The 20986-nt window shown below is 39.3% G+C and overlaps 1 protein-coding gene across 1 annotated transcript in view; it reads right to left on the bottom strand.

Moving 5' to 3' along the window:
* The window catches only part of MND1 (meiotic nuclear divisions 1), a 46679-nt gene that overhangs the window by 19665 nt on the left and 6028 nt on the right, over positions 1-20986 (bottom strand). Inside the window, exons 3-4 of the mRNA XM_065405580.1 lie at positions 19559-19616; positions 17903-18051 (exon numbers count right to left, since the gene is read on the bottom strand). Coding sequence (XP_065261652.1) covers positions 17903-18051; positions 19559-19616 — 207 coding nt within the window. The remainder of the gene's footprint in view (positions 1-17902; positions 18052-19558; positions 19617-20986) is intronic.

Below are 20986 nucleotides of genomic sequence, written 5' to 3'. Positions count from 1 at the left end.
AGGCTTCATGATACAGAAACATAATGCTGCTGTTACCTCTCCCCCCACTGCATCCCTACTCCATGCGAGCAATGACTAATGTGTGCATATTGTGACAGATCCACCTGGTGTTTATGACCCTTCCCAAAGTCTGGTAAGTCCTGTGCACTGCCCCAACCACCTGGTTTGTAGTAAGCCCATAGAGTGCAGTTGTGGTCCCCAAAATCCTGCTCCCCTGTTCTGCTAAATTGCATTGATGATGCTATGGCTGGAGCCATCTGCCTGTATGCGTGTGGGAAGCTGCACAACTACTCACTTATTTATATAGCATCCACTTTCAAGTATTACTTCCTATTCTGGACAAGATTTACCAATATACGGAGCAACTGTAATCACGCTCTGAAAGAGTGGAAGATTCCCCCACCCCCATTAACAGTGATCAATTATATAAAAGTTACACTAACAAGTAAGGCACATAAATTTTGGGTGAATTAAGTCCAACTACTCCCTCATTGCTGTCAATGAAAATAACCACAAGCTCAGTGAAGACTTGGAAGAAAATTATTTTCAATACTTATGGATCAATGTCCTAATAGCAAAAGCACATAATGGGGTACTTGTTGGTGTCTGCTACAGTCCACCAAATCACACTAGGGAACAGGATGACCGGCCCCTTAAGCACTTATCTATACGGTTTATGAAAAAAGGCTGCATGATCACGCGAGGACTTCAGTCTGAGTCACATAAGCTGGAGGGCTCGTGCTGCCAGTACTAAAACGTTTTCAGAATTTCTAGAAATTACACATGACAATTTTCTAATTTAAGAAGTGTTGAATACAACATGGGAGAATTCTATAGGAGACCTCAAACTAAAATTTGGTGCTAGCTTAGGTACAAGTGATCATGACTTGATCAAATTTGTTATGTGTGAACAGTATGAAGTCCAAATAAGTACTTACACACACACACACACACACACACACTCTGAAGAAGAGCTCTGTGTGGCTTGAAAGCTTGTCTCTCTTACCAATAGAAGTTGGTCCAATAAAAGATATTACCTCACCCACATCATCTCTCTGATATCCAACACAGCTGCAACTACACAGTGCGCTCGCACTCCCCCACCCCCACCCACTGCTATAAAACTGCCAATTTCTCAAAGCTGAAAACAATTATGAGCCAAATCAGGTGGAAGAATTTAAACAGAAAAATATGAATTATAATTGGGAATTGTTTAAGAACATTTTACTAAGTATCCAAAAAGCCACAATTGAGAAAGGAGACCACACTGGTTAAAAAAAACAGCCTGTCTTAGAGGAGTAGTGAAAGCAACAAGAAAAAAAATTATAACACAACTATAAGAAGCTAAGAATTGTAAGAAATGGGTAAGGGAAGCAAAAGGATACATGGAGAAATCTATGGCCACCAGCAATAAAGACAATAAGGAGGAGGTTTTTTAATTAAAATTTGGCTATTTGACAGTGAGGAATCATCATCAGAGAATATGTTTCTAGTGGGGTCCCACAGGGATCAATTCTTTAGCACTTTGCTACTTAATATTTTTATCAATAATCTGGGGGGGAAATGAAATCAATTGATAATATTTGCAGATGACAAAAAGTTGGAGGAGTGGCAAATAATTAAGAGAACAGGTCACTGACACAGAGCAATCTGGATTGCCTGGTAAATTTGGTGCAAGCAAATACTTTGTGTTTCAATAAAGCCAAATATAAAAAGTCATACATCTAGGAACAAAGAATGTAGGCCATACTTACAGGATAAGGGACTCTATCTTGGGAAGCAGGGATTCTGAAAAGGACTTGGGGGGGGGAGAGTCAGGGTAGTAATCAGTTGAACACGTTGTCCCAGTGCAACCACTGTGGCCAAAAGGGCTAATGTGATCCGTGGATGCACAAACAGGGAATAGTAAATTGGAGCCGGGAGGTTATTTTACCTCTGTATTTGGCACTGGTGCAACTGCTGGCAGAATACTGGGTCTGGGGTCCATAATTCAAGAAAGACGTTGATAAATTGAATAGGGTTCAGAGAATAGCCACAAGAATGATCTTCAAGGAGCTTAATCTGTTTAGTTTAACCCAGAGACGGTTATGGGGTGACTTGAACAGAGTCTATAAGTATCTACAAGAGTAACAAATATTTAATAATGGGCTCTTCAGTCTAGCAGACAAAGATATAACAAGACCCAATGGCTGGAAATGGAAGATAAACAAATTCAGATGGAAAAAAAGATGTAAAATTTTTACCAGTGAGGGTAATGAACAACTGGAATAATTTACTAAGGATCACCAAGTGATTCCCCATCACTGGCAATTTTTAAAACAATATTGTAAAAAATATGCTCTAGTTCAAATTATTTTGAGGAAGTTCTATAGCCTGAGTTATACAGTTGTTCAGACCACCGGCCTTAGAATCTATGAACGTGTACTGTCAGCACACTCAGGGTATATCTACCCTGCAAATAAAAAGATGTATTCTTAACTAGGGGTTAGGTAACTTGGATTAAAAATAGCAGCAACGATACAGCAACTCAGTCTTTAACTCACGCTGGCAACTTGAGGTAAAGCCTAAAGGAAAGCCTAGGGTTGAACTCGAACTGATGACATGAGTTGCCATGTCTTCACTGCTATTTTAACCCAAGTTAGCTAAACTGAGTTTAGTACACACTTTTTTTTCCCTTTGGGGGTGGGGTTGGGGGTGGGGGTGGGAGAGGAAGCACAGAAATATCCTCATTACTGTGGCTGGCCACTGGGCTAGCCCCTTAGGCATCTCAATAATTCAATTAAAAGTTTGATAAAGGAACGTTAATCCCTGCCTTGCAGGGAATGTTGGGGTGACGAATTATATCATGTTTGTTCAGCACTTTGGAAGAAGTACTATTGTCTACCTTCCAGTTCAGTTTGTAATAAAGGATAAAAAATAAATGGGCAGTGAAGATTTACAATATATTGTATAAAGGTCATTGCTAGGATTCCATTGAGTCAATTAATTGATATATGCTTTGAAGAGGAACATTTATACATTCCCCCTGCACAAGAACAGTAGTTTTCACAGTTTCACACCCCTTGCTCTTCCTTGTGGTGCAGTCAAAGACTGAAACCTTCCTGAAATCTAGTTTAGTTTAAACAATATATGCATTATCTTAAAGTGCTGATCTCTTATTTTTCAGAGCAACAGTGAAATTTTTTCTTGGATATCTTCCTTCTAGATCCCAAATTCTCAACCTCACTAACCACTAATATCCCTCCAACCATGTAACCTGCCTATCACATTAGAACAGCTATAAATCTGCCATAAGTCATGCAAACATAGACCCCAGTATGTATACTGGACAGGAATCAAACCAAAGGTCCCATATGCTAACCACCAAGAGCATTTTTCAGCTGTTAAACTGGTATCATTTTGGTCTTTAAAAGAAATATTATCATAGTTGGTTTTCTTTCAGTCAAGCAACCTAACCAAAGATGGTAAGACAACATAACTACCATAGCAGGTGGGGATAGTGCACATGATAGTTACCGAGTTCCAACAACCATTCCAACGTCCCTTTTTCAGACGCTCATAATTTAGTCAAATTAATTCCTTCTGGGTTTAAATTCTCCATGCTTTGTCTCAGTCCAGAGGTTAGCACTGGTATGCTTTTTAGTTTGAACAAAAAGCAGACTAATTTTTTTTATACATGCAGTTTTTTTATACAAAACATACGCTCCTTTCTATATTATAGAAACCTTGCTCATCACTGAAGAGATTAAAAGAACAGGAGTACTTATGGCACCTTAGAGACTAACAAATTTATTAGAGCATAAGCTTTCATGGGCTACAACCCACTTCTTCGGATGCATATAGAAGAGATTAGATAAACTGGATCTCAGAAGGTATGGAGATGAGGGTAATTTTACAGCATTTATTACACTATATTTTGTTCTGATCAGCAATTATATGCAAGAGTAACTCATCAGCTGGAGCTAGAAAGCAGTCTAACAAAATATAGATATACAGAACAGAGTGGAATCTAGTGAAATTCATCTAATAAAACATTAAAAATAGACCCATTAAGTTAAAAATCATAATCCTTGCACTAAAACAAAGTGTATACAACACTACAAAAATACCACTCTCCAACTATTACTAACTAAACCAATAAGCCTATTTATAAAGTAGATAAGTCTGTAAGCCAAGTCACTGTACTGAATTGGTTTCTGCTGTACTACTCAGAGTTACACTCAGCTGCAGACTCAAAGGTCTGTTGATACAATTATTTCTCTTAGACATATATAGTTCCAATCACACACTTGCTGAATAAAGCAGGGTACAGATACTTACGATATAAGTTTGCTAGCTAATTACACTGCCAGGAAACTCACAACAGAAGCAGTGTATCTGTGATAAAAAGTGTACCATACAGCAGTTTTGCTCTGCTCTCCAGAGATCACTGATACCAAAGGCATTATCATCAGTCACAAAGTGCCACTGCGGTACATAACATTGCACAATAACTAAACTGAACCCAAGTAGGAACAGGTCCCACAATGACACACTGGATACAGGAAAAAACAGTTTCGGGGAAGGACAGACAAAGAATGGGACATGTTTATTATATACCACATAATGTCAAAAAATAGGTTTTTAAAGAAGTTTCTGAAATTGAAAGGAAAAGGAGAAACTTGAAATACATTAATTGGGCAGTTGTTCCAAGCCTGCTGAGCAGCATGAAAGAAGGGATGCAATCTGGACCTGGTGAAGGAGTCAAAGAAAGCAATCAAAATAGTGAAGCACAGGAAGCATAAGAGAAGATGAAGGCAGAGCTATAAGAAGAATCTAGACTCCAGACAATGGAGTATGCATAATAGGCTTCCATAGAAGGGGGGGGGGGGGGGAAATCATAAGAGGGATGACGAGTAGAATGGAAGAATAGAGAACAGCAAGAGTAAGAAGAAAGAAACCAGTCCCACTACATTTCTAGACTCCTGAGGGAAGCCTCTTCTTTTGGGGGATGGGGGAGAAGAGAAAGAGAGAGAGAACATTTAGTACAAAGCTCTTTTCTTTTTGCATGTGTCTAATTGTACCATAAAAAGACAGATTAGCTCAGATGAATGTAATCTTTGAAAGAATTAATTTAAAAATCTGGAGAAAAATAATCAATCCAACTTTAGCAAAAATTTCATACTAAAGTTTTCTTACACTGCTCATAGTGGAAAAGTGGTAAACAAAACAATTTCTCCTGAACATTATTTTTAAAACCGCACACAATGTATTTCATCTCCAACACCAGTAAGATTTGTTACTATTGAACTGCAAAGGATTTTTATAATTGAACAATTATGGTTTACAACCATGTTTCTCAATGATAAAAAGTCAATGCTTTGGACAATTTAAGGATAATTAATCATATTTAAAACACCTATTTTGTACTGTGATGTTTTACGTTAGGCATTTCAAATAAAGCCAGCAGGGGACAAGGGGAATGGGTCGAGTTGGAAAGTAATATTTGTTGTTTTCAGTAGTTCTCCATTAAATATTTTTGCAATGATGCTTTTAGTCAGTTTCATTTTGTTCTCTGTTCTTAATACTAGTTCCTAGAAAAGCAAATATCATACCCTTTGAAAAATATATGACAATTGACTAAAGAGCTGTACTTTATATCTGAACACCTACTACTTTCCTCATACATTGATTAGGAGTTGAAAGTGTGTACTTTTCCATCAGCAGCAATCCTTGAGTTAAATACTGCAATGCCAAATTCAATAAGAATTTAGCTGTCATTAGTAAAAAGTGAAATAGCAGGTAACAAGTTTGAAGAGGCTTTGACTTAAACAGCACCAGGTTAAAAAATATTTAAAAACAAAGTAATTAATAGCACTAGTTAGCAGAACTGGAATTAATGAATGAAGAAATAGTCATGCTAGCAGGAATTCCTGAATAAAGGAACAGAGGGGTAGCCGTGTTAGTCTGAATCTGTAAAAAGCAACAGAGGGTCCTGTGGCACCTTTAAGACTAACAGAAGTATTGGGAGCATAAGCTTTCGTGGGTAAGAACCTCACTTCATCTTGCATCTGAAGAAGTGAGGTTCTTACCCATGAAAGCTTATGCTCCCAATACTTCTGTTAGTCTTAAAGATGCCACAGGACCCTCTGTTGCTTTGAATAAAGGAAGATATTTTTGCAGGGAATCATGATTGGAAAAATACATTGACTCCTTTTACAAATATATGATGGAGAGTTGTCAAGACCATAAAACTGGGTGCCTAAAAGTTAGGCTCCTAAGACTGTAAGTGGCCTGAATTTCAATAGCATTGAGCAGCCATGAACTCTTATTGAAGTCAATATAATTAGTACTACTGAAAATCAGGCCCGTTACGTAGCCATCTAACAATGACTTAGGACTCAAATATTAAGTATCCATTTTTGAAATTTTTGACCTCTCTCTCTCTCCTTGCCATAGATACAACAACCCTCACACTAGTAACTGAATTCCAGTACTTGAAAGGAAGCAGTTTTTAATACTGTCATTTTAATCTGGGATTAATTCTTCTCATTAATGCTTCTTCAGAGAAAATATTTTATTTTTATTTATTTTGTTATCTATCTGTAATGCCAGTTGTAAACTCCACAGTTTGGAAACAGAAAATAATAAATCCAGACCAAGTTTTTTTTAATTAGACAAAAGATGGATTTGACAAAAGATAGAGAATGAGGACTTGCATATGATTAAGTGGAAGAATTAAGTTTCTCGGACTGCTTTCAGAGCTGGTGTAATTGGCAAGACTTGAGGGACAGATGGCTGTCTACTCAGATATCAAGTATGCCAAATCAACCTGAACAAAAATGAGAACAAGCAGAAATGCTTCATTCCTTATCCTCACTTTACAACTGCAAGCAATCTTACAATAAGAGCTGAAACAACAATCAAAAAACCATCAGACACATCTGACAAAACAGTGCAAGTTTTTAACATGTGCAATACCCCATTGTTTTTCTTAGTGCACAATTTAGAATTTGCTGAATTGGGAAATAAGAGAACAAGTGGAGATTAATAGTTACCAGGTCAGTGGACAGCAGAAAGAATACTGAGGAACGTTACCATTAAAAAAAATGAAAGTCTTTTGACAAATTTTACCTAAAAGGCTTTTCAATGATTGCTGTTTCTAACCCCGGTGCCAACTCTGTCCGCATATCTATTCAAGGGACACCATCATAGGACTTAACCACTTCAGCCACACCATCAGGGGCTCATTCACTTGCACATCTACCAATGTGATATATGCCATCATGTGCCAGCAATGCCCCTCTGCAATGTACATTGGCCAAACTGGACAGTCTCTACGCAAAAGAATAAATGGACACAAATCTGACATCAGGAATTATAACATTCAAAAACCAGTAGGAGAACACTTCAATCTCCCTGGTCACTCAATAACAGACTTAAAAGTGGCAATTCTTCAACAACAAAAAACTTCAAAAACAGACTCCAATAAGAAACTGCAGAACTGGAATTAATTTGCAAACTGCACACCATAAAATTAGGCTTTTCATTTAAAATTAAATTAAAATGCAGAGCCCCCCAGACCGGTGGCCAGGACCTGGGCAGTGTGAGTGCCACTGAAAATCAGCTCGCGTGCCGCCTTCAGCACACGTGCCATAGGTTGCCTACCCCTGAATTATAGTATTAAAGGAGGTTCCCAACTAGTCATTCTGAGACTTACTGAATTCAGAGTCATTTTAAGCACATGTATTTTAAAATCTAAGATGCAAAAAGGTAACAAAAAATTGGAAAACAATAGTTTAACTTTAAACAAAAGCAGTCTCAGCATCTTGCAGGAAACGATTCCAGAGCAGTGAATTATACAGAACTTTATAAACCACACTAATGCCAACATAAGAAAGATACCATCAAGTATATTCATAGCCCTAGTATCACCATAGGACAGCCAATAGTTACAATACACATAGTTCCATTACTGGCCCAAACATGTGCCTAATCTGCTCACACTAAAGTTGAGGCAAAAGTTTTAATACATTTAATATGTGCAATGTTAATTTTGTTTCATTCTAGTCATGTGGTACCAACTTAAATGCCTTACAAAAGTCTAAATATATTACTTCAACACTATTACCTTTATCAGCCAAACTTCTAATCGCATAAAAAATACCAAATTAATTTGACAAGATCTATTTTCCATAAACCTTTGCTGATTGGCATTAATTATATTAGTATCCTTTTAATTCTTTATCAACCAAGTCCCATATCAGCTATTCCACTATTTTGCTTTGGATCAATATCAAGTTGACAGATCTATATTTATTCAGGTTGTTCCATTTATTCTTTTTAAATATTGACACATTAGCTTTCTTCCAGTTCCCTGAACTTCCCCAGTGTTCCAAGACTTATTGAAAACCAACAATGATCCAGAGAACTCCTTGGTCAACTCTTTTAAAACTCTTGCATGCAAGTTATCTGGACCTGCTGCTGGGAAAAGTTTGGAAGAGAATAAAACTTTTTTGTCTATTCCCATTGAAAAGAAATTGTTTAGAAAACAGTTGTTCAACTCTGTCAGTAATGTTTCTCTTGGCAGAGAGATAGAGGTTCATTTGGTACTTCTTATACTATAGGCTATTGGAAACAAGATTTGTTGCAGAAATCATGTGATTGAAGATGTTTGCCAACTTTACCATTCACACTTCTTCTTGTGGTTCTCAAGAGGGAAGCTGGGTTAGAAAGCAGTGGTAAAATCCTGACCTTACTTAAGTCAATGGGAGTTTTTCCATGAACTTCAACGGGGCCAGGATTCCACCCTGGGTGTTTAGCAGAAAACCAAGAGCAAGATGGGAAACTAAAAAACAAAAGCACCCAAACAACAGTGACATCCACAATGAAAAGGGAATTAAAACCAAGGTTAATTGCCATGTCGCTGATTGCACAACAGGATCACTGCCTAGAATGTATTCACACTGTTCACTAAGAACTGAGAAAAAAGGATGGGAAAGTGTCTACTAAGTGACTAAATGCATCACTTTTGATAATGCAATGGAGTTTTCCTGAAAAGACAAGCATGTACATAGCCGTAATGAAAGCTGAACCACAACACTGCAATATCCAAGAATAAAATTTCGTATTTTCTTGGTTCTGAATAGATGAGTCAGACTCCATTGCTAGTGAGCAGTTGAATAATTCGGGTGTGGTTTCGTAATTCCTAAAAGACTGAAACAAGTGTTAAGTTGCAAAAGCAGTTGTTAAACTGACTGCCCCTAGGCTTGTCTTCACCAGGATTTCAAAGTGTGTTAGAACATGTTAGCAAACACCTATTCTAAACCTCTAGTGTAGACTTTAACATATGCTAGTTGGTCAGGCAGAATCATAGGCTTAATTGTTGAGTTACACCAGGGAGGAATTTAGCCCATGGTTTCACATTTACAGACATGTCTGTTCACAACTCAGTGTTTGTTTTGACTAATAGAAAGGTATGTTGTTAGATCAGGGGTCGGCAACCTTTCAGAAGTGGTGTGCCGAGTCTTCATTTATTCACTCTAATTTAAGGTTTCGCGTGCCAGTAATACATTTTAACGTTTTTAGAAGGTTTCTTTCTATAAGTCTATAACACTGGTCTACAATTTTTGAGAAGTCATCTGCTTCAGAGATAAAATGTGCTATTTATTATGTATTTTGATGTGCTGAATTCAAATATGACAATTAAAACAACTGATTGGCTACTGTTTCTAAGATATTTAAGTTTTTACATTTTATGTCTATGTATATTGTGTAGATAGTAGAGTTTTAATCATAAATTGTAAACCTAGGTCTTTTCATGTGTTTATGGTTGCTTTACATGATAATATTTCACCTGTCCTGTTTATGTAACACTTTAAAAATCAGCAAAAGGGTTATATAAATAAAATTTATTATGAAACAAAAGGCAAAAAACTATTCTGTACATAGTTTAGTCCTATTCAGTGTCTACTCGGCGCTTCTTGGCTTGTCTCTTATATTCATTAAATGGAGCATCTCTTGTCACTGTCCAGCAATAGTCTGCAAGCATTGATGGGCTCCATTTGCCCTGATAGCGTTTCTCCATTGTTGCAATGTCCTGGTGAAATCGCTCGCCGTGCTCGTCGCTCACTGCTCCGCAGTTCAGTGGAAAAAAATCTAGATGAGCGTGCAAAAAATGTATCTTTAGTGACATGTTGCAACCAAGGCTTTTGTATGCCTTGAGGAGGTTTTCCACCAACAACCTGTAGTTGTCTGCCTTGTTGTTTCCGAGAAAATTTATTGCCACTAACTGGAAGGCTTTCCATGCCGTCTTTTCCTTGCCACGCAGTGCATGGTCAAATGCATCATCTCGAAGAAGTTCACGAATCTGAGGACCAACAAAGACATCTTCCTTTATCTTAGCTTCACTTAACCTTGGAAATTTTCCACGGAGGTACTTGAAAGCTGCTTGTGTTTTGTCAATGGCCTTGACAAAGTTCTTCATCGGACCCAGCTTAATGTGTAAGGGTGGTAACAAAATCTTCCTTGATTCAACAAGTGGTGGATGCTGAACACTTTTCCCCCAGGCTCCAATGACTGTCGGAGTGCACGACTATCCCATTCGCAGAGAAAACAGCAGTACTTTGTGTATCCAGTCTGCAGACCAAGCAAGAGAGCAACAACCTTCAAATCGCCACAAAGCTGCCACTGATGTTGGTCATAGTTTATGCACCTCCAAAGTTGTTTCATGTTGTCATAGGTTTCCTTCATATGGACTGCATGACCAACTGGAATTGATGGCAAAACATTGCCATTATGCAGTAAAACAGCTTTAAGACTCGTCTTTGATGAATCAATGAACAGTCTCCACTCATCTGGATCGTGAACGATGTTGAGGGCTGCCATCACACCATCGATGTTGTTGCAGGCTACAAGATCACCTTCCATGAAGAAGAATGGGACAAGATCCTTTTGACGGTCACGGAACATGGAAACCCTAACATCACCTGCCAGGAGATTCCACTGCTGTAGTCTGGAGCCCAACAGCTCTGCCTTACTCTTGGGTAGTTCCAAATCCCTGACAAGGTCATTCACTTCACCTTGTGTTATGAGGTGTGGTTCAGAGGAGGAGGATGGGAGAAAATGTGGGTCCTGTGACATTGATGGTTCAGGACCAGAAGTTTCATCCTCTTCCTCGTCTGACTCAAGTGAGAATGATTCTAGTGCATCAGGAACCGGCAGTCCTTCTCCGTGGGGTACTGGGCGTATAGCTGATGGAATGTTTGGATAATGCACAGTTCACTTTTTCTTCTTTGACACACCTTTCCCAACTGGAGGCACCATGCAGAAGTAACAATTGCTGGTATGATCTGTTGGCTCTCTCCAAATCATTGGCACTGCAAAAGGCATAGATTTCCTTTTGTGATGCAAAAGTCACTTCACCACAAACATAGCAGAAGTTATCTGCACTGTTCACACAAGTACGAGGCATCTCTGCTCACTTTGGCTAAACAGAAATGTGTCCCTTTGCAAAATCAAACACTGACAAATAAGAGAGCACGACACTGTATGATTTCTAGAGCTGATATAGGGCAATTTGTTCAGCAGACTGATGTAAGCTTCGTTATGATTGCATCATCCAGGACTTCTAGGAATAACATGATGCAATTCATATCATGTATGACGCAATACCAGCTTCAGATTGCATCATTCATTGTTTTGCCTAAAAAGCAAGTACTGTCCAAACCCAGTCATAGATTTATTCATAGATCCAGTCAAAGATGTATTTTAGTCATTTCTGGTTTAAATTGAGATCCCTTCCCTTTATAACTCACTTATCCTCTGCCATTCCCAAGTCAAGGGTCGTATATACTGACCCAATAGCATATCTTGAAAACTAGAGCCAATCAACAATTTTAAGCATCATTTTCGTTCTCAGTGACCCAGAATTAGTAAAGTTTGACTACATTTATTTTAGAAGCATTTTGGCTGTAGAGCAGTGTAATATATAACTAAACTATTGTTGTATGTAAAGTAAATAAGGTTTTTAAAATATTTAAGAAGCTTCATTTAAAATTAAATTAAAATGCAGAGCTCCCCCGGACCGGTGGCCAGGACCCAGGCAGTGTGAGTGCCACTGAAAATCAGCTCGTGTGCCGCCTTTGGCATGCGTGCCATAGGTTGCCTACCCCTGTGTTAGATCATCCTAGTTAACACATTCTAAAACTGAAGAAAGAGGTTTAGGCCAGGTTTACAGTACAGACCTATACTGGTGTGAAAAATCCACATACCTGAGCTAAATAGTTGTACCAACCTACCCCACCTGTTCCCCCCTCCCCCATGTCCTCCTCCCCCGTAGACAGTGCCATGTTGGCGGAAAAGCATCTCCCGCCAACATAGCTACCATCTCTTGGGGAGGTTGATTAACTACGCCAACAGGAGAGCTTCTCCCGTCCTCATAGGAGTGTCTTCACTATAGGCTGCGCTACAGCCGTAGCGCTATATGTGATGAAAAGCCCTTAAACTCTCCTCTTGAAAAATAAGTAGTTAAATCCTGCAAGTCTTCAGAATTAACACTTCACTGAAGTAACTGGGGGTGAAAGAATTCACCCCTCTCATACAACTATTTATTCAGGCTCTCTGCAAACAAAGGTCTTGTCTACACTAGGAACACTAGGATACAAAAATCGACCACCGACAAAGCTCTTAGAGTCCTATCTTCACTACAGCCACATTTGTTACTAACAGCAAAAAATACAAGTCCTAAATACAACTTTCATAGCACTGACACATAGCACAGACTGCATAGGGTCAGTTAAATTCAGTACACATGAGAAAGGATCATCTTCTACCAAACTACTAAATATTTTTTTCTTCATAATGAAAGCCTACATTTTACAGATTCTGAAACAGATGAAGGGAGGGGACAATAAATATACCATACAAATGGACCTGGAGAAGACAGACAAAAGGGAAACATATCACACTGCACATTGTAGGCTGTAGGACTATAATCAAAAGTGTGTGATGTGCTAAAGAAGTGGGATGATAACTTACAATTATTTGCTGCTTTACATGTTATGACATGAGAGACTTGCTGACTGGATTTGGAAAGCTTTAAGAAAACGTATGCAAGTGCTCATGTAAGGAAGAATATAAACACTTAGATGTAACTAATTGTTTTAAGTCTGTAATCATAGACAGAACATTTCATCATCTAGTAAAAATAAGTGTCCACATTTTCTTTAGAAAGGCCTACTTACAGAATAGTGAGGATCCAGAAGGAAACAAGCAAGTCCACTTTACTGAAGTACTATCCAATTCCCTTCCCTTTCAATAACTCAGAATAATGGGTCCAAGAAACCTAAAGAATGTCTTAGGCCCAGCCTATGCAGTTTTTGGACCAATATAATTGCATCAGTTAGGGGTGTGATTTTTTTCCAGAAGTAGTTACACCAGTACAACCCTTATTGTGAATGCAGGTATACTGATATAAAGGGGCTCATACCAGTGTAGTTTATTCCCCTTCCCATACGAGACTAGCCATACTGATATAAAGCACCCTTGTATTACTATAACTGCATATACACTAGGGTGACAATATCACTTTAACTATACCAGTAGAGTATAACTAGTGTATGTAGATAAGCTCTTAAATAATAAGTGCGATTTTAATGCAGCTACTGCAGGATATTCCAAGGAAAATATTCATCAATATGAGAGAGAGTTTATGATAAGATATGCCAGAGGGCAAAATAATGACTATAGCATATTAATTTCATTGTTCAGCTAGCAGGCTATGTGTTCTTTTAAATAAATTATACTCAGTCAGACTTGTAATGACATGTCCAAAAACAAATAATTTGCATTCAACAAGGTAGTTGTAATGGTGCGTTTGGGTGAACAAGGCTGGAGTTTTGGCACACACCAATTTGGTGCTCAGCTTCTTATTTACATTGTGGCAGGTTTTTTAATTGGCCATTTTGCAGATCTCTCAAGTTGCCTTGTCTCTATCTTATCTGGACACTAATGAGATGATGAATTTTACTACTTTTGCTAGGAACCTAATTCCAAAATAGGTCAGTGGAGGAGAGTTAAACTGATCTAGTTTTTCAAAGAATTAAAAACCTTGTTAAAACGTCAAACAGGAACCAGCACAGCAGTACTCCCATGTGGCAAAAATGGATTTAATTTCCATCCCCTGCAGACACTCAACCAGACACCGTGCCTGGAAATGCTGTAAGATCATCCTGCTGAGCATAGGAAGCAGTTCATGTTATAATTTGCACTCACATAGTGCCTTTCATTTGACAGTTTCAGATGTCAAACAAGGGTGTTGTGAGGCTTTACGAACATTAATGAGGCCGCACAACATACCCGTGAGGGAGCTGTTGTTTAAACTCACTATAAAAATTGGTGATCTGAGGCACAAAGAGGGTAAGTGACTTGCCCTGCAAGTCAGTGGTGGAACCAGGAACAGAGATGAGGGCAATAATTCTGACTCAGTAGCCATGCAGCGTCATTGTCATGTTAGCATCTCTTTCAACTCATCCAAAGCACCTGCCTACATGACTGCCAATACATCTGGAACACCCTGCTCCTATTAGTGATGGTCAGGATTGCAGTGCTTCCTCCATGCTGCCTTACAGCACTTTGAAAATTGCGCTGGCTTGTGAAAACCAGAGGAATTATGGGATACCAGAAAAGGAATCATGGGAGCTTGTGAATCTGACCCAAGTCTCAGTAGATTCCAATAGCTACCCTACAATGCATCAAAAGAAAAATCCCAGAATACATAGAGCCTGGCAGCAAAACACTGGACCCAGGGGTGCCTGCCCAGAATGTGGTGGACCTATTTAAAAAAAAAAAAAAAGAGCAGTATTGCGTGGATGCTGTGATTCACAAGGGAAACAGCTTAAACCAGTTTACATAAAGCCGTGTGGATGCAGAACTATACTGAGAAAACTCTCATGTAGACAAGGCCTCAGCTCATCCCACCTTTTGTTAAATAAGTAACATGCTCTGAAGCAAATAAATCCTCCTGGACAGAAAAATGACAAGGAACTAACAGCAGTTAGCGTTGTAAAGTCAGGGTGAAATTAAGAATTCCAAGAGGAATGCAAAGGAACACATAGGGGGTCGGGGAAATAGCATTTAAGTATTGAAGATAGAACAAAAGGATCTGCAGATTAACACTGAAGATGCACTGCTCAGGCACAACAGGCATCCCTTAGTGCAGGGGTCTCAAACTCAAATGACCACAAGGGCCACATGAGGACTAGTGCATTGGCCCGAGGGCCGCATCACTGACACCCCCCCTCGCTGGCCCCGGCTCCACCCCCACTCCACCCCTTCCATGAGGTCCCGCCCCTGCCCCGTGTCTTCTCCCCCTCCCCCGAGCGTGCTCCTCCCCCCCTCTCCTGGAAAGTGCTAAGCATTATACAGAGCATACAGATCACTGCTGCTCCTACAACAAGTCATTTCCAAGCGGTTTTAATAAAATATATACACTCAGTAATGCACCTCACTCAAAGGACAAAACATGCACTTAGTTAGATTTACTTCTGTTAAAGCCCCCCCCCCACTGCACTGGGCTGCACCACCACTGCTCTGCCTCTTCCAGGGGTGGCAGGTTTGTAGAAATTTTGGTGGTGCCCTGAATCTGCCCCCCCAAACTCCACCCCCACCTGCCTAAGGCTCTGGGAGGGAGTTTGGGTGGGGGTGGGGGTCTGGGGTGCAGGCTCTGGGATGGAGTTTGGGTGCTGGGTGCAGGTTCCGGGCTGGGGCAGGGGGTGGGGGTGCAGACTGTGGGATGGAGTTTGGGTGCTGGGTGAAGGCTCCGGGCTGGGGCAGGGGGTGGGGGTGCAGGCTCTGGGATGGAGTTTGGGGTTAGGAGGGGGTGCAGAGGTGAGGCCGGGGGACACTTGGGGTAGGTGCGTGGGGGCGGCAGGCGGGGCCGGGGGAGAGACCCGGCCCCAAACATTGGGGAGCAGCGAGCAGGGAACTTAGCTGCCACATAAAATAACTCGGGGGGGGGGGGTGAGGGGAGTTTGGCTGTGACCGGAAGTAACTGGGGGGTGGGGGCACGGGGATCTTGGCGGGCCGCAGGGAAGAGCTCCGCGGGCCGCATGCGGCCCCCGGGCTGCGTGTTTGAGACCCCTGCCTTAGTGCTTAGTTATTATGGTACCAAAAGATCTTTGAAACTGAAACACCATCGTTATAGTGAGCAGTCATATTTCAAAAATAAACCTTTGGATTCTTTAAAATAAAAATTCAAAAACCCCAAAACGCTGTAACAAGAACTGAAAATGTTTCATTAAAACCATTCAGGCCTCTTCTTTTTAAGTGGTTCTCTGAACACCAACGGTAGGGAAGTCTCAGAAAAGAGCAGCAACATTTAATTAAGCTTTGTGCAACTGACAATCAAGATTTTATTTGAATATTCTGCAGCAAAAGAAATTAGAACAATTCCATTATCTTTAGATACTGTTGCAAAAAGAATCCCTGAACTGACAAATATTTACAGTAGAACCTCGGAGTTATGAACACCTCGTAACTCTGAACAAAACGTTATGGTTGTTCTTTCAAAAGTTTACAACTGAACATTGACTTAATATAACTTTGAAACTTGACTATACAGAAGAACAATGCTGCTTTCCCTTTATTTTTTTAGTAATTTACATTTAACACAGTACCATGCTTGTTTTCCACCCCTCTGCGCTGCTGCCTGATTGTCTACTTCCAGTTCACAATGAACTGTGTGGTTGACTGGTCAGGTCATAACTCTGAGGTTCTACTGTATAAGGAACTAATTACAATATGGACTACCCCACAGATGTGTCATCTACTGCACAGCTAATTGCATTTATTTGGTATGGATCTTATGACTGTTTATGAAGACAAATGTGGAAATTGCTTTTCATTTCATGCTACAAGTAAAGCACATTTTTAAACTTAATTTGGGTCTCAAAAAAGATAACTTAAATTGGCAACACTTCAAATTATATTGATGGTGCAAGAGCCATGACTGAGAAATAAGTCTGTAAATATTTCTCATAGGTCAGGAATAAGAATTTTGTATTCATAAACACATTCACTGAAGAATCAGTTAATTGTGCCAAATCAGGGAAAGAACAGATGAAAAGAAATGTCATGTGATCAGACCATGAAGTTGCTTATAAAAAGTTGCCCTGTGAGTTTTGGTTATTTTTAAACTCTGAATAAACAAAACTGACGAGTAGAAGTGAACAGTGAACAGCAATTCAAACAAACAAGCAGAATGATTTGGTTTATTTAAAAAACAAACAGAAATAAAACTGAAAATATAGAATAACAATATTGGATCAAAAGAGAGTCATGCTCTCCTCTGGAACATTGTGACCAATTTGGTCGACTCCCCTAAACAGGAGTGCAGGGTTGGTTTGACTGTGTACCTGAGGACTAAAGCTACCAGTCAGAAACAGATGCCCAAGTTAAGGCAGCACTCTGCTGGGATGCCCATTTTAGTCCTCAGAACAGGCAGACACTTTAGAACATCACCCAGCCACAACATACAGTGGCGGACAAAGGAAAATGCATACTGCCCAATAATTTAAAGATAATTCCCCAGGTAAAAATGTTTTGAATCAAAAGCAAACGGGCCACAATTTTTTTCTGCATCAATGGAACAAAAAACAAAACAAAACAAAAAAATCTTCTCAACCGTGGGCAACATTTTTTAAAGCATCTGTGGTTCTGGTGGTGTGATCATGGCTCACGAATAGGCTCTTTTGATGAAACAGTGAAATAACAGAAAGAAAAAAAAAACTTTATTAGCTGGGTGCCAATGGACTTGCTGGCAGCATTTCCCGTAACAAACTGAGATAGATACAGCAAGGGCTGTAGGAAAACAGAATGCTAATACCATTCAGACAAACAAGTGTTTTTCTCAACACAAATATACCTGAGTCTCCAGTGCTTCCAATTTACGCTTCCTGGCATGAAGAGCTTTACTTGGAAAAGCCCAAAAATAATTGGAAGTTCCAATCCTATCAGTGTCCACCATACCATCATCAACTAAACTTTGCAGGATCTCCTTTACCGACATGGCAGCTAACAAGGAAAAAAGAAAAAAAGTCACTTTTTCTTCAGTGTATGTGTTAGGTGGTTATACTTTATTTTAAAATGTGACTGAGTAGCAAATATGACAATGTAACAGACAATGTACTAGACCTGTTTTCATTTTCATTGCAGATTGCTTAGAACTACAGCAACATAAATAAAGCACATAATCCACAAACACATATTTCTGAAAAGCTTATTCCTTTTTCATAGGCTATCTGGAAGACACCAAAAATAAAAATCTTGTGCCACAGCCACTCCATGCAGAGAATCCCTTTGAAGTCAATGGCAGTATCATGCATAGGATAGTTTACAATATGAAGACAATTTGTTCCCGGATATTTTCCATTCTGGGTCCTGACTTTTCCCCTAATCCAGATCAGTTTGGAATGTAGCAAGCAATAAAGAAAAATCATCAGAGCAGGTGAGATTAGCAATCCTCTTCCCTAAAGTCATAAGTACTACTTTATAGAGGGAAATCCTTCCTACAAAAGGACACTTATGTGTAAAATTGCAGGTCAGGCCTGTAGTGCTTAGTAAAGGTGATGGGGGACCATCAGCAGGGGGCAGTCTCACGGTTACTTCTGTGGTGGCTAATGCTCTTTTGGTCTCTGAAGTTGCCAAGAATCCAGTTAAATGGGCCATAATCCCACCTAGGATACGTTTATTTGTGGCTAAATATGCCTCCAGGATGCTGTTTGTATGATGCTATTGGTTTAAAATTCTCAAGGGCCTTAAAATAATCTAAGATTCAAAAACATTTTTAAACAACCTATAAATTTGTGGGAAGAAAGAAAACCAAAGAAGTGGGAGACTGCAGGGCTAAGCTTGACTAAATGAGGCAGTGATCTGCAGGGATCTATGAAAAGGAGTAACATGAGACTATGTAATTAAAAGACTATGGCAACACATACAGACAATAGGGCAAATTAGAAGTTGCCCAGCAACCTTAATTCTAGCATTTCTTAATGTTTAATTTCTTAATTTGGCATGTAATTTTTACTCTTGGTGAAGAATTAATCAGCAGTAGAGGTACTGGAGCTCTCTGCCTGCAGACTCAAGAGGACAACGTTGCATTAAGTATCAGGGGTAGCCGTGTTAGTCTGTACCCACAAAAACAACAAGGAGTCCAGTGGCACCTTAAAGACTAACAGATTTATTTGGGCATAAGCTTTCGTGGGTAAAAAGCCTCACTTCTTCAGTTGCATCTTGAAAGTGTTGGCCTTAATGCCCAATGTAAGTTACAGCTACTAGTGACATAGGATTGGGATGTGTGTGCATAAAACGTACAGTTTCCAAAGTTACACTTGGCTAGGCCACCATGACAAACCAGTACCACTTGCAGCTAGGTATTTTTTTCTTTTGTTTAACGTTATTGTTATAAAGATCATAACGTCAGTGTTATGTGAAAACATGAAAATTCACACAGTATGATGGGTCCACAAAACAATTTTCAATGTCTAAACAAGTTTTAAGGAGAAAAAGCATTAATACTCACTAATTCCTTTCTCTTTCGGAGCAATCTTCTCCATATCCTTTAATTGGAACACATCTTTCTATTCAAAACACAAAAGGCATGTCACCTCTGAATGACAGTCTCATTTAAGTCATGTCTACATTCTTTACTAAATTAATCCCAACAAATACACAAGTAGCATATCTAATGTAATTTTTCATTTTTCCAGGAAAAACACTGCATGCTCCTCAAGCTAGAGCTAAAGTATTTGAAAATAAAAAGTGATTTTATTTTGTTGTAGGCTTTGTTATTTCCTCCAGTTTTTCTTTGTTATTCTAATTAATTGCTTCATGCCTAAATTTAGACTGCTAGCTCCTCAGGGCAGAGAGCGCTGTGGCCAGATCCTCAGCCCCTAGTCTAGCTGCTTTTTCACTGCAGCATCACAATAAATTTATTTTAACAAACAAAATAAATAATATTTCAGTTACATCGCAAACACAAAGGTGTCTCTGAGTTGGAACTCCATTTATCTTCCCCTTCCACTGCTCTCTTTTGGGTGCATTCACATCCTTCCCTTTCCTATTTCCCAGTTTCATCCCCCTCCCATACTGTCGAATTTGAGCATCCCTAACTACTCCCTCTGCCTTCTGTGGCAGCAAAGTGAAACTGACGAGATTTGGAACCTAAGGAACAAAGCAAATACTGAAAATATCCCAAATTCCTATTTAATTTTACTTTGCTGTTCCCTCACATATGGACTGGAGGTTATTAAGGTACCAGGTCAGAAGGCTTTGTGCATCCATCTCTGTTACATATGCCAGCCCCTTTACAGGAAAAGGTTTGAGAAGTACTACATAGAAGTACACAAAGCACAAGCTGGTCCGCAGCAATTTCTGACGTTATGGGAAATCTAACTTTGGATTTCCTGACTATTGTACCTAAATTTGAAAACGGTGCACTACACGAAAAATAAACTTTTTTGGTTTTCCACTTAACTGTCAATAACTTATCCACTGCTGACAAAGGAAGCAATAAAAGTTCAGTTGAACTGGTGCCAAACAATTTAACTAAAAGAGCATCCAAAACTCTACTTAGCACAAGCTCATCTGCACCTCTCACCAACACCTTTGATCAGCAACTGATAGTTTCACAAATGCAAGTAAGGCCAATGTGTCCTAGGAAAAATAAAGCTGGCTAAAAAATTTTACAGTTTGATGGAATCACAAAGGTATTTTCCCCTATGGTACGTTAATAAAGAATAATAATACAGTAACTCCTCACTTAACGTTGTAGTTATGTTCCTGAAAAATGCAACTTTAAGTGAAACAATGTTAAACGAATCTAATTGTCCCATAAGATTTAATGTAAATGCAGGGGGTTAGGTTCCAAGGAAATTTTTTGAGGGCAGACAAAAGGCATTACACTGTATACTGTACAGTATTGTACTGTACTGTGGTGTGGTTGGAAAGT

This window comes from Emys orbicularis, chromosome 5 (assembly GCF_028017835.1).
Source record: "Emys orbicularis isolate rEmyOrb1 chromosome 5, rEmyOrb1.hap1, whole genome shotgun sequence".
Taxonomy (NCBI): Eukaryota; Metazoa; Chordata; order Testudines; family Emydidae; genus Emys; species Emys orbicularis.
The sequence above is the reverse complement of the archived record's forward strand: the minus strand, read 5'-3'. Positions and strand labels throughout refer to the sequence as shown.